Below are 12,057 nucleotides of genomic sequence, written 5' to 3' on the forward strand. Positions count from 1 at the left end.
ACTCTTTATCTCATCCATAGCCATATTATGTAACAAATAATGAGTTCAGATAGAGAGCATACTGCATAAAAAAAATATAAGGTGGGGTTTTTTGAATTTCAAAATATAAGCTATAAAACAAATTAATACAAAAATGATAATGGAAGGGAATTAAGATATAACTCATCAGGATTATATTAGTTTTTGAGTTTTAATGTTTCAAAAATTCTAACCAAACACTTCCAAATAGTTGCCAAAAGATAACTTCTGAACACACTCTGAATGTGTTCTTTCAAAACTTTTAGAATATTAAATATTACAAGTGAAACTTATTCTTTACTTTCACATGACCTTTCCTCTAGATCTGTGACCAAGCATAGCTCAAATGAGGTTCTTTCTACCGTGCAAATTTAACCACAATGCATTTTAAGTCCTTTAAGGTAAAGGTGATCCACAAAATTCTTTACAAGTAGGTCTCATTTATAAACAAAAGGGCTTCAAAAGTCAATGTGTTTATAATTCAATACACTAATCCTTCAAAACAAAAAAGCAGAGAAAAAAAAATTTAGCAAGTTCAAGTGTACCATGCCAAATAAAATATAATCAAGTATGTAGGTCAGTGAAAACAGATATGATACTTTTTTTCTACACCTCCCTCACAGAAATTAATAATGCCAATGCCTGTTTATACAGAGGCTTTAGAAGCTTTACTCTTCAGTCTAAAGGATATATATGTACATATATCTATATCTATATAAAATTTCAGAAGCAATGGATTTTCCCCATTTTATTATGAAAAAACTTTAAACATACAGAAAACCCTATATATCCTCCACCAAGACTGAACAATTGTTAATGACTCGCCATATCTGATTTCTCTGTGTGCTTTTTTCCCAGACAATTTGAAGTTACACGTATCATGACATTTTACCACTAGTACTTCAGCATGCATTTCTTAAAAAATAAGAGCATTCTTCTCTAGATCCATAATATTTACACACTTAAGAAAACTGACAATTTCTTAATATCATCATATTAGTCCATATTCAAGTTTATCTGTTTCCAAAATGCTTTAATAAATTTTTTTTCCCCTCCAACCTGTATCCATTAAAGTTGATACATTACATTCTCTTCATTTTCTCTTAATCTAAAGTAGACCTTCTACCTTTTTCTTTCTCCTGATATTGAATTTTGAAAGAATTCAGGCCAAATGTCACATTCTGGATTTGATGGATTGTTTCCTCACGGTGCTGTTTAACTTGCTCTTAGACCCCCATATTTCCCTATAAATGTGGAGTTAGGTCTAGGAGTTTGAGGAAGCCATGCTTTTCATTTTCTTTTCTAGGTACTACTTGCTAACTTTCCAAGAATAGTTCAGAATCCTGCTTTCAACACATAATAAAATATATTCTAACTGCATAACCCTCTGTAACAAACAGTGAGAAATTAATCAAGCCAGAAGATCACACTGACTTAGTTTTACAAGTTTCTGAAAATGAGTCAGCTTATGTAATACAAAAAACATGAGCATTTTCTTAAGGATAGATACTTCAACAAATTTTAAAAATTCATATTTCCTCAGTGTTAAAAGCTAAAGAATGATCCCTAAGAAAAGATTTAACAATTTTAGTAACCATTAATTTTAATGGAAAGAAAAGAATCACCCATTCTCATTTGTATTTAAGAGAAATGAAAACCAGATGCAGGGGAAATCTACTATTCTTTCATTTTCTGAACTAGATCATTCTGATGACTTTATTTTCTGGTAACCAGTGTTCCTCTTAATTACAATGCAGAAAAAAATAATTTATTATGTCTCAACTTCACAAAATAAAAAAAAAAAATTCTTGTTATTACGCTAAAAGCTAACAAGAGAGAAGTGTAAAAGTCAGAGACATTTACTAAGGGGTAAAAGTCCTCAAATTACAGGCTCTCTGAAGCCAGTCTACTAAGAAAGAAGGCAGTTACTCTGGTGTGTGTGTGTGTACACATACATGGGCTTCCCTGGTGGCTCAGAGAGTAAAGAATCCTCCTGCAGTGCAGGAGACCTGGGTTCAATCTGGATATTACTCAGCCATGAAAAAAGAATGAAATCTTGCTATTTGCGAAAACCGAGGTTGACCTAGAGAGTATTATGCTAGGTGTAATAAGTCTGAGCAATACAAATACTGTATGATTTCCCTTATATGTGGGGGCTAAAAACAAAACAAATGAATAAACAAAACAGAAATAGAGTTATAGATACAGAAACCAAACAAGTGGTTGCCAGAGAGGAGGAGAGTGGAAGAAGGAAAGAAAGAGGTGAGGGAGATGAAACAGTACAAACTTTCAGTTGCAAAATAACTAAGTCATGGGTATGAAATGTATCATACGGGGAATATATTCAATAACTGCATAATATCTTTATATAGTGACATATTGTACTGAACTGGCAATCATTTCAAAATGTATAGAAAGATGGAATCATTGTTGATCAATTATACTTCAAAAACAAACTCAGAAAAAGAGATAAGATTGGTGGTTACTAGAGGAAGGGCGTGGGGGAAGGGGAACTGGATGAAGGCAGCGAAGAGGTTCAAACTTTCAATACCAGGGACATAATGTATAACACAATAAATATAATCAACACAGCTGTATACCACATGTGAAAACTTCTAAGAGTAAATTCTAAGAGTTCTCATCATAAAGAAAAAAATTTTTTCTATGTCTTTAATTTTGTATCTATGTGAGATGATGGATGTTCACTAAACTTATACTATGATGAAGTGAGGTCGGACGCTCAGTCGTGTCCAACTCTTTGTGACCCTATGGACTGTAACCTACAAGGGTCCTCTGTCCATGGGATTTTCCAGACAAGGGTACTGGAGTGGGTTGTCATTTCCTTCCCCAGGGGATCTTCCCGAGCCAGGGATCGAACCCAAGTTGCCGCATTGCAGGCAGACGCTTTACCATTTGAGCCATACTGTATACCTTAAAATTACATACTGCTTTTTGTCAATTATATCTCAATAAAACTAGAAGGGGGGGAGAAAATAAAAACAGCAACAACCAGGCACTCTCTATCTCCTCATTATCTTGGATTTCACTTCTTCTTAGCAATGAGTGTTCTTTCTTGACAAAAGTGAGAGGAAAAAAAAAAAAGACTTCAGTTAATACTATATCAACTTCCCCAAATAACTGACCTAACTTTTCTTTCTTTGCCTCACAATTTTAAAAATCTTTTCCAAGATATCCTTGACATTTCCTGCAGTCTTCAGTACAATCTGGACTTCTACTAACCTGTCACTTTTTTTAAAGCACTGACCCCTCTTTCAGACTGATCCTCATATGAAGGCTAACTCTCACAATTTTTGTAGGAAAAAAAAAAATGTTTTTAAAGGTTGAGGTCAGAAAATTGCCAGTGGAGTTGTGACAGTTTTTCCCACTGTCGGTGCTTCTTCCCCTTTCATTTTCCTTAGAAATACAATTTGAGGGTGCACTGTCAAAACGTCATTCTTCTTCTATGTCATTCTTCTCCTAACATTATAAAGTTGGGTTTCCTAAAGCAAATGCTTGACTGGGCTCAGCAGCTCACTTTTTGCTATTATGGATTTCATGATGTCAGGTCACTTTCTTCATGAATTCAAAAGCGCCTTAACTTTCCAAGAGATGAAATCATCAACAAGTCAAAAATGTATTTCATAACTCTACTTTCAGCACAATGAAACTGCCAACAACTACGTCCAGAGAACAGATACCTCTACAGATCATGCCACCTCTGAATCACATCTGTCATTCATATGACAGAAATCCAAATGCTCCACATGACCACCACCCACAGTTAATTCTCACCCAAGTGCCCACCCACTCTGCTTCACTGTCCTTTTTCATACTCACCCAATGTTCACCACCATTTTTCCAATTTCTGCCTTGAGGATTCTGATAAAGATGTGTATCATACTCATGTTCAGTGCTAGTCAGGGCTCTCCTTTTCTTAAACCTAAACTGGCTTTTAATTATATCCAACAAAGTAAGCCTCATCACCCATTTTTTTTAAAAAAGCATTTCTTTTCTGCATACTGCTATGTTCAATTTTAGTAATGACTTAACCTTATTTTTCCTTTTATACCAAATGTCCTTTGAATTATGATTTTTGAGTCAGTAGACTAAAACCTCAAATAGAACAGCTAAAAGAATGATTTTCTTTTTGTATTAGAGAAGAAATCTTTTTTACAAATACAGCATTTTACACAACAAGCATTTTAAATAATAAAGATGCTTTGGAATGTGTGAATGTTTTTCACCAATCTAGTTCAAGCACCTGGAAAGGTTTAGTGAAACACTATGCTACTGGGTAACAGCATAAGCAAAGAGGCTTTAAAATATTAAATGAAAAAAGAGAAATGAACAGAGCAGAACATCCATGTTATAATGCAAAGAAATGCCACCTTGGAAGTTGCACATTATGCTAAGGGAAAAGTAGTCAGATGCTGTTCCCTTTAATGACTACAAGCCTTAAGCTGGGTGTGGTGGTACTAAGGGAGGAAACAAGAAATGAAAGGAACTGGAACCAACCAAAAAGAAAAAAACACGTGGAGAAGAGGTGTGGGAAAAATGAGAAAGGGTGGACCAAAACCCACAGCAAATCCCCTCAGCCACGGGGACAGAGGAAGCAAGAAGGACAGGCCGGATGAGATCCACGGCCCAATTCTCCAGCCTGTGTTCGGATTCCAGGTGGTGACTCCCTCCTACCTTTTTGGTCAGCAGGGTGAGGGGGCACATGTGGGTACTTGGAGGGCTTCTTGATATGGAAGTTCACGTTGTCCAGCTCCACGTTCAGGCTGATGGAAGCAGCTGAGTCACTGTCCACTGTGGACTGGAAACTGCTGACTGATGTGCGCTTGCTAGGACTGGCAGAATCTTTTAGTGTTGGGGAGGGGAAAGAAATATAGGGAGAGGAGGGGAGTAAAAATGGGTTTCATCAGGGTATTGGAGGAAAGGAGAAAAATGTTTTTTTTAATATACAAGCCCAATGTGCAATACCAAAATGGATACAGTATTTTCATGTAGTGATACTTTTGTGTAGACCTAATAAAATTTGAACCAGTTAAATATAAAATGAAATATATTGGAAGTTCTGCAGAGAGAAGGCCTGATATCATAGCAAAGAGGTGAGAAAGTTGTCTACTGCAATATTATTAGCACGGAGTTATTTTTAAGCTGCTGCAAACTAAAGACTACAGCGAAATCTGAAAACACCAGTGGTTTAACAAATTGGTTTCTTAAGAAAATACTGTATCTAGGACAATGATTGCTATCAGATGTTCTTTACGTTTAGCTGAAGCCATAAAACTTAATAGTAGGATTATTTCAACTAAATAAACAAAACACTCTATCATACATATACGTTAATGATTCATAAAAACTAAAACGTCAGAAAGTGAAACTCACTAGTCAAATTATCGTCACCTTCTTCAGCTATCTGCTCGGTGTCACTGTCATCAAACTTGATGTCTTTAAACCAGGATGGCTCAGAGTGTCCTTCCACGGAGTTCACCGAGTCACTGTCCGGAGAAGGGGTCTCGGAAAATTCTGTACTCTGAAAGGGTCAAGACAGGATCCAAGCAATTGACCCACAGTGGCAACAATATTGAGGCTGTCACACTACAAATAAATTCTAGCCTAATATTTGTATAAGGCTAACCACTGAATACATTAAATAAGCAAATCAGTAGAAACTTAAGTTGCAAGCCAGCATCATAACTGGCAATTCCACTCTTACAACTATAATATTCATGAATCAGCAGGCTAAAAGGCAGCATATTATGACCAAACATATTACACAGATTTTATAGTGTTTCATTTCTTTTATTCCTGAGAGTGAAGATGGCTTAGAACTTATCATAACCCCGTGCCAATGCTAGGACACAACTTGGAAAACTGTTAGATTTTCAGACATAACACCACCAGTCTTTGGGATCATCCACTTTTCTACCCAATGATTTTCCAACTGTAGTTCACAAAGGTGTTACCGGATTATTATTTCATCAAATTAACATAAACAAAAAGCTTATTTCGTTACTTGGTAACGAAGCTCTCTGTGCTCTCATTGGCTGCACCACTGAACATACCTGCAGTGGTCTGTACAGAGCGTACTCATCCCGGAAGAGCTGGTCGTGATGACTGACACAGTCCAGCCAACGTCCATCCACCATTGCCTGTCCAATTGCTATAGCCTGTGCCCTGAATCAAGACCAGAGAAAATGAAAACTCTTAAGAGAATAATTTTACAAGATGAGACACAAACTGAATTTACTCTCTATTCTAATCAGAGTTGGAACTTCAAACAGTCCTTGGATAGGTGAGGGATAAAACAAGAGAGATTTGAAGCTTAATTAAAAGATTTTCTCAGTACCACAGTAAAGAAGAACCTACAGAGAAGGCAGTCCCAACAAGACCTAATTTCAATTACACAAACATCAACAAGTGCTCAAGGCAAGCATCACTAATTCAGTTCAGTCACTCAGTCGTGTCCAACTGTTTGCGACCCCATGGACTGCAGCACGCTAGGCTTCCCTGTCCATCACCAACTCCCAGAGATTACTCAAACTCATGTCCATAGAGTCGGTGATGCCATACAACCATCTCATCCTCTGTCCCCTTCTCCTCCTGCCTTCAATCTTTCCCAGCATCAAGGTCTTTTCCAATGAGTCAGTTCTTCGCATCAGGTGGCCAAAGTACTGGAGTTTCAGCTTCAGCATCAGTCCTTCCAATGAAAATTCAGGACTGATTTCCTTGAGGATGGACTGGTTGAATCCCCTTGCTGTCCAAGGGACTCTCAAAAGTCTTCTCCAACACCACAGTTCAAAACCATCAATTCTTCAGTGCTCAGCTTTCTTTATAATTCAACTGTCACATCCACTGATCTTAGCTTCTTGAATGTTGAGTTTTAAGCCAGCTTTTTCACTCTCCTCTTACACCTTCTTCAAGAGGCTCTTTAGTTCCTCTCTGCTTTCTGCCATAAGGGTGCCATCCGCATAGCTGAGGTTATTGATATTTCTCCCAGCAATCTTGATTCTAGCTTGTGCTTCATCCAGCCTGACATTTCTCACAATGTACTCTGCATATAAGTTAAATACAGTGACAACATACAGCCTTTCCTGATTTGGAACCAGTCTGTTGTTCCATGTCCAGTTCTAACTGTGGCTTCTTGACCTGCATACAGATTTCTCAGACGGCAGGTCAGGTGGTCTGGTATTCCCATTTCTAAGAATTTTCCACAGTTTGTTGTGACCTAAACAGTCAAAAGCTTTGGTGTAGTTCAATAAAGCAGAAGTAGATGTTTTTCTGGAACTCTCTTGCTTTTTCAATGATCCAGCAGGTGCTGGCAATTTGATGTCTGGTTCCTCTGCCTTTTCTAAATCCAGGTTGAACATCTGAAAGCTCACGGTTCAAGTACTGTTGAAGCCTGGCTTGGAGAATTTTGAGCATTACTTTGCTAGCGTGTGAGATGAGTGCAATTGTGCAAGCATACCCCTGTACTTAGCAGAGGAGGATAAAAAAGACTGTTGAGAACAGTATGGCTCCTGTCCTCGAGGAGCTTATAGTCTTTGAGAAGAAGACAATACCAAATATTATAGATGTAGGTATAAAATGTATATATATATATATATATATATATACACACAAACATATATATACATGAAATAGACACTAACACATTGGATTTATATGGCATTTCACAATTTATCAAACAATTTAGCCCATATTATTTCATTTCATTCTCACAGCTTCTTCACAGGATCATATTTTCATATTTTTCTCACTGGAGCTGAGAGGTCAAGTCTCAAAGAGACTGAATAACTTCACAGAGGGCAAAAAGATACAACACAAGCTGGAAGCCAGGGCTTCACTGTTTACAGCTGTTTCTTCTCTTCCACATACTTGTTTCTTCCTATGGGAGGAGGAGTAGCTACTCTAAACAAGCAGAAAAGCCAAGCGACACACCACCCTCAAAGGCAATAGGACCTGTCTGGGGCTTTCACACAAATGATTTGTGAGGCCGGCTAGCACACTCTAGGTGTGGCTAATGGACCCAGTTCTGAAGACAGGCTGAAAGTCTACATTAGGGAGCAGAAACAGGAGACTCCACTGTGGCCTTAGGTTCTAGCTATATTCCCCAATCCTGCTTAACTGCAGAGCTCTGAGTTTGGGGGACTACTGCACATTTCTGCTTTTAATAAATAAGGTAAATTGTGACTCCCATTGGGCTCCTTGCATCTACTGATTACAACTCAGAAGGGAGGAGGGTTGAGTAACTAACACCCCAAACACCACATGCAGAAATCAAACAGCATCCCACTCACAAAGAAAGCTGTTCCCTTTATGATGGCACGTCATTAAAAATAAATTCATAAATTGTTCTTAAGACCCACTACCTTGTAGCAATGTGTCCATTTCGGATTAACCAGTTGACTAACTCCTTTCCGACAATGCAGTTGGGATGTGTTCTCAGCCAGTAGCGGTGATCCTGAAACTCCATTCCACTACTGTGATGGCAGATTTTCTTCCATAGATCTTTTAACTGAACGCTGTCCTGAAATCACATTATAAGCAAGCAATTACTCCTGAGAAAGATACTGTACACTTTTCAGATTTCTTCCTGTGATTTTTAGACTCATGAAAGGAAACTCAATTCAGATTTCTTTATCAGAGCTAACTTACATGATTTAATAGAAATGACATATGCATGGAGAACAGTTTGTATTCAGCTCATCTAATTCCAAACAACTTTTTCTCTTGGGGATAAACTATCCCAAGTAATTTTTTTTTTCAGTGAATGGCACATATTATCAGTCTCCTGATTATCTGAGCACAAAATTTCACATCCCTCTTTGGAGACAGAACAAATAAAAAAGGAACAATCACATTACTCTAAAGTAACTGTTTCTGAAGCTTTCATTTCACCAGATTCTCATCTATACCCAACTTTCACCAGAGAATTACTCCCTGCTCAAGAACACTTCAACACTGCTCAGCATCTACAGGTTCTAATCTAAAACTTACAAAGACTGAATTCACCACCTTCCATCAAGTAGCCCCAAATAACTTTCCATTCTCATTGCCCACAGAATCAAACTTAACATCCCTCCAAACCTCCCCCAAAGAATAAACGCTAATTCAGTCCATGGAAAATGCCAGGCTTACTCTCACCTCTATACCTTTCCCCACACTTTAAATAAGATTTTCTTCCTTCACTGCCCACCCAAATCTATTCGATCCTTCAAGGTCCAGTGCAAGCCTTTCAGTTTAAAGACTTTCCTGACTTCTCCACTACTAGTGTGCTTCCTATTTTTTAACTACTAAAGTATTACTTCTTTTACTAGTAAGGACCTGCTCACTGACCTCATTTTTACTTTCTGAAGGATAAACCTGAGGAGTGAAACCATATCTTCCATTTCTTTGAGTCACTCTTATGATTGAACACAGTAGTTTACAGAGATAAATTCAATAAATAATTGATTACTACCTACTTAAACATATATTAGATGTCTAAAAAGTATTCCACGTGTATGAGAAACATATCCCAAAGTTTAAGCAGCAATCTGGGATGTAACTCAAAGTCAAGCTCTAGAATTATGGAAGTACCTGAATTCTGATCTTTATAGTGGTCAAGAAAATATTAATGCAGGGTATGAGCATGGGCTGCTTGACCAATTTCAGGTGAGACTAATAAAAACTTAAGCAAATTAGTTCCTCTATTTAATTAATATGCTAACTGGCTATTTCAACTTCATTTGCCTTTAAAAAAAAAATCAATGAAATGAAACATTCTTCATGCTCAAAACTTGCAATGGGTCAAAGATACTGGACCGCTACCAGAAGAATTTTGCGTTCATCCTCAGTGGTCTCTGCCCGAACATACGTTCGGTTAGCCTGGGGACTGACAGACGTCTCGTATGATGGTACCATTGGAGATCCAGATCGATCCAGTGACAGATTAGTAATGCTGGCTGATCTGGAAATTGAAAACAGAAAGTGAAAACACAGTTGTAAATTCTTCATCAACAGAGAGAATTACTGTGAAAGTTCATTTTTAAATAAATGCTTATTTGCCAATGTTAGGGGCACTTTTAAAAGTAGTTGTGATGGTTGTGTATGACACTATTACTGGGAAGCTGGAAGAAGAATACCCAGGAATTCTCTGCACTATTATTTCCAACTTCTAAGTTAGTCTGTAATTATTTCAAGTTATGTTTAAAAGGAAGTCATTATGAGAGGATTGTAGGAAAAAATTACATTTGTAGTGCATATAGCAGTAATATCCCAAACAAAATAGGTACAAACTCTTCTAAAAATGATGAAAATTAGGGTGTTTTCTTTTTGAATTGATGAATATAAAGTATCAGTCCAAATGCAGTTATCTCTGCATTCCTACACATACCAAAAGGAATACTGTAATTTGTCCCATCTTTTAAAACACTCTCGTGACTTTGCATTCCTCTGCTGCATTCCCGCTTCAGTACAACAAAACTCATCTCCAATTCTTCTTTCACTGTCTCTAGAATCCTGAACAACCCACTGAAACTGCCTATACCAATATTTATTGATCACAGTCAAGTTTTCACTCCTCATAGCAGCAGGATAACTCCCTCTTCTTTGAAAAACTTTCTTCTCTTGGCTACCAGGACAACCTGCTCTCTTGGCTTCCTCTGACCTTATCACTCACCTCTCCTTCCCAGGCTCCTTTCTGGTTCCTCTTCATTTCCCCAATCTTGGTCCTTGGTCCTTACTTCCTCACTTTCCACACTTACTCTCTTGATGTTCTCACACAGGTTCATAGTTTTAAATATGATTCACATGATAATACCGCCCAAGTTTATATCTCAGACTTGAATCCCTGTCCTGAACTCTAGATTTATACATCCAGCTACCTGACATCTCAGTTGGATGTCTAGAGGTATCTCAAATTCAACATGTCTAAAACTAAACTGTTCCTCCTTGTCTTACCCATATCAATAAATGGTCACTCTGTCATTTCAACTGCTTAGGCAGGAATAAAGCAAGAATGTCCTCTCTTGACATTTATTTTCAAAGTCATACTGGGAACATAAGCTAGTGAAATAAGAAAAGGTAATAAAGGAACACAGAATGGGAAAAAATAATTAAAACTGTCTTTCTTCACAGATGACATGACCATCCATGTAAAAATCTGAAAAGATCAACCAAAAAACTCCCAAAATTATAACAAGGTTGCAAGATGCAAGATTAATATATGAAAGTCAGTCACTTTCCTATACCAGCAATGAACAAATGAAATTAAAAATTAAAACACATTACCATTTACATCAGCATTCCCCAAAACGAAATACTCAAGTATAAATCTAAATACGTACAAGATCTGAATGAAGAAAACTACAAAACTTTGATGAAATATATCAAGGAACTAAGTATATGTCATTGTTCATGGATAAGAAAACTCAATATTGTCATGATATTAGTACTTCTCAACCTGATCTATGGATTCAATACAATCTCAGTCAAAATGCTAGCAAGCTGTTCTGTAGATAATAAAAAACTGATTCTAAGGTTTATGTGTTGAGGCAAAAGGCCCTTAGCCAGTGTAATATGGAAGGAACAAACAGAAGAGTGATACATACAACTTAAAGATGCACCATATTGCCACAGTAACTAAGAAAATGTGGTATTAGCGAAAGAACAGACAAATACCATCAGTGGAACAAAATACAGAGCCCAGAAACAGGTCCACAGAACAGTCACTAATCTCTGATGAAGGAGCAGAGGCAGTTTAATGGAGCAAAGATAAAGATAGTCTTTTCAAGAAATGGTGGTAGAACAACTGGACATCCACATGCAAAAAAATATTAACCTAGACACCGACCTTTTTAGACCTAGACTGTTCTAAAAAATTAACTCAAAATGAATCACAGATCTAAATGCAAAATGCAAAGTTAACTCCTGGAAAATAACATAGGAGAAAATCTAGATGGCCTTGGGTACTGAGATGACTTTTTAAATACAACACCAAAGCATCATCCATGAAAAAACTGATAGGCTGACTTTATTAAAATTAAAAAT

At 37.1% G+C, this 12,057-nt stretch overlaps 1 protein-coding gene across 15 annotated transcripts in view; it reads right to left on the minus strand.

Moving 5' to 3' along the window:
• PIKFYVE (phosphoinositide kinase, FYVE-type zinc finger containing) overlaps window positions 1–12,057 on the minus strand; it is a 201,996-nt gene that overhangs the window by 169,776 nt on the left and 20,163 nt on the right. For 13 of the 15 annotated variants that reach the window (XR_010662429.1, XM_065930680.1, XM_065930681.1 and 10 more), the window contains 5 exons: window positions 9,838–9,976; window positions 8,397–8,554; window positions 6,090–6,201; window positions 5,410–5,557; window positions 4,711–4,878 (listed from right to left, as the gene is read on the minus strand). Coding sequence is in view for 14 of the 15 variants with exons in the window: in XM_065930680.1 (XP_065786752.1) it covers window positions 4,711–4,878; window positions 5,410–5,557; window positions 6,090–6,201; window positions 8,397–8,554; window positions 9,838–9,976 (725 nt within the window). In the remaining variant the exon portion in view is untranslated. Of the gene's footprint in view, window positions 1–4,710; window positions 4,879–5,409; window positions 5,558–6,089; window positions 6,202–8,396; window positions 8,555–9,606; window positions 9,743–9,837; window positions 9,977–12,057 lie in introns of those variants that run through there. The other 2 variants (XM_065930688.1, XM_065930683.1) reach the window with 2 other exon arrangements.

This window comes from Muntiacus reevesi, chromosome 3 (assembly GCF_963930625.1).
Source record: "Muntiacus reevesi chromosome 3, mMunRee1.1, whole genome shotgun sequence".
Lineage (NCBI taxonomy): Eukaryota > Metazoa > Chordata > Mammalia > Artiodactyla > Cervidae > Muntiacus > Muntiacus reevesi.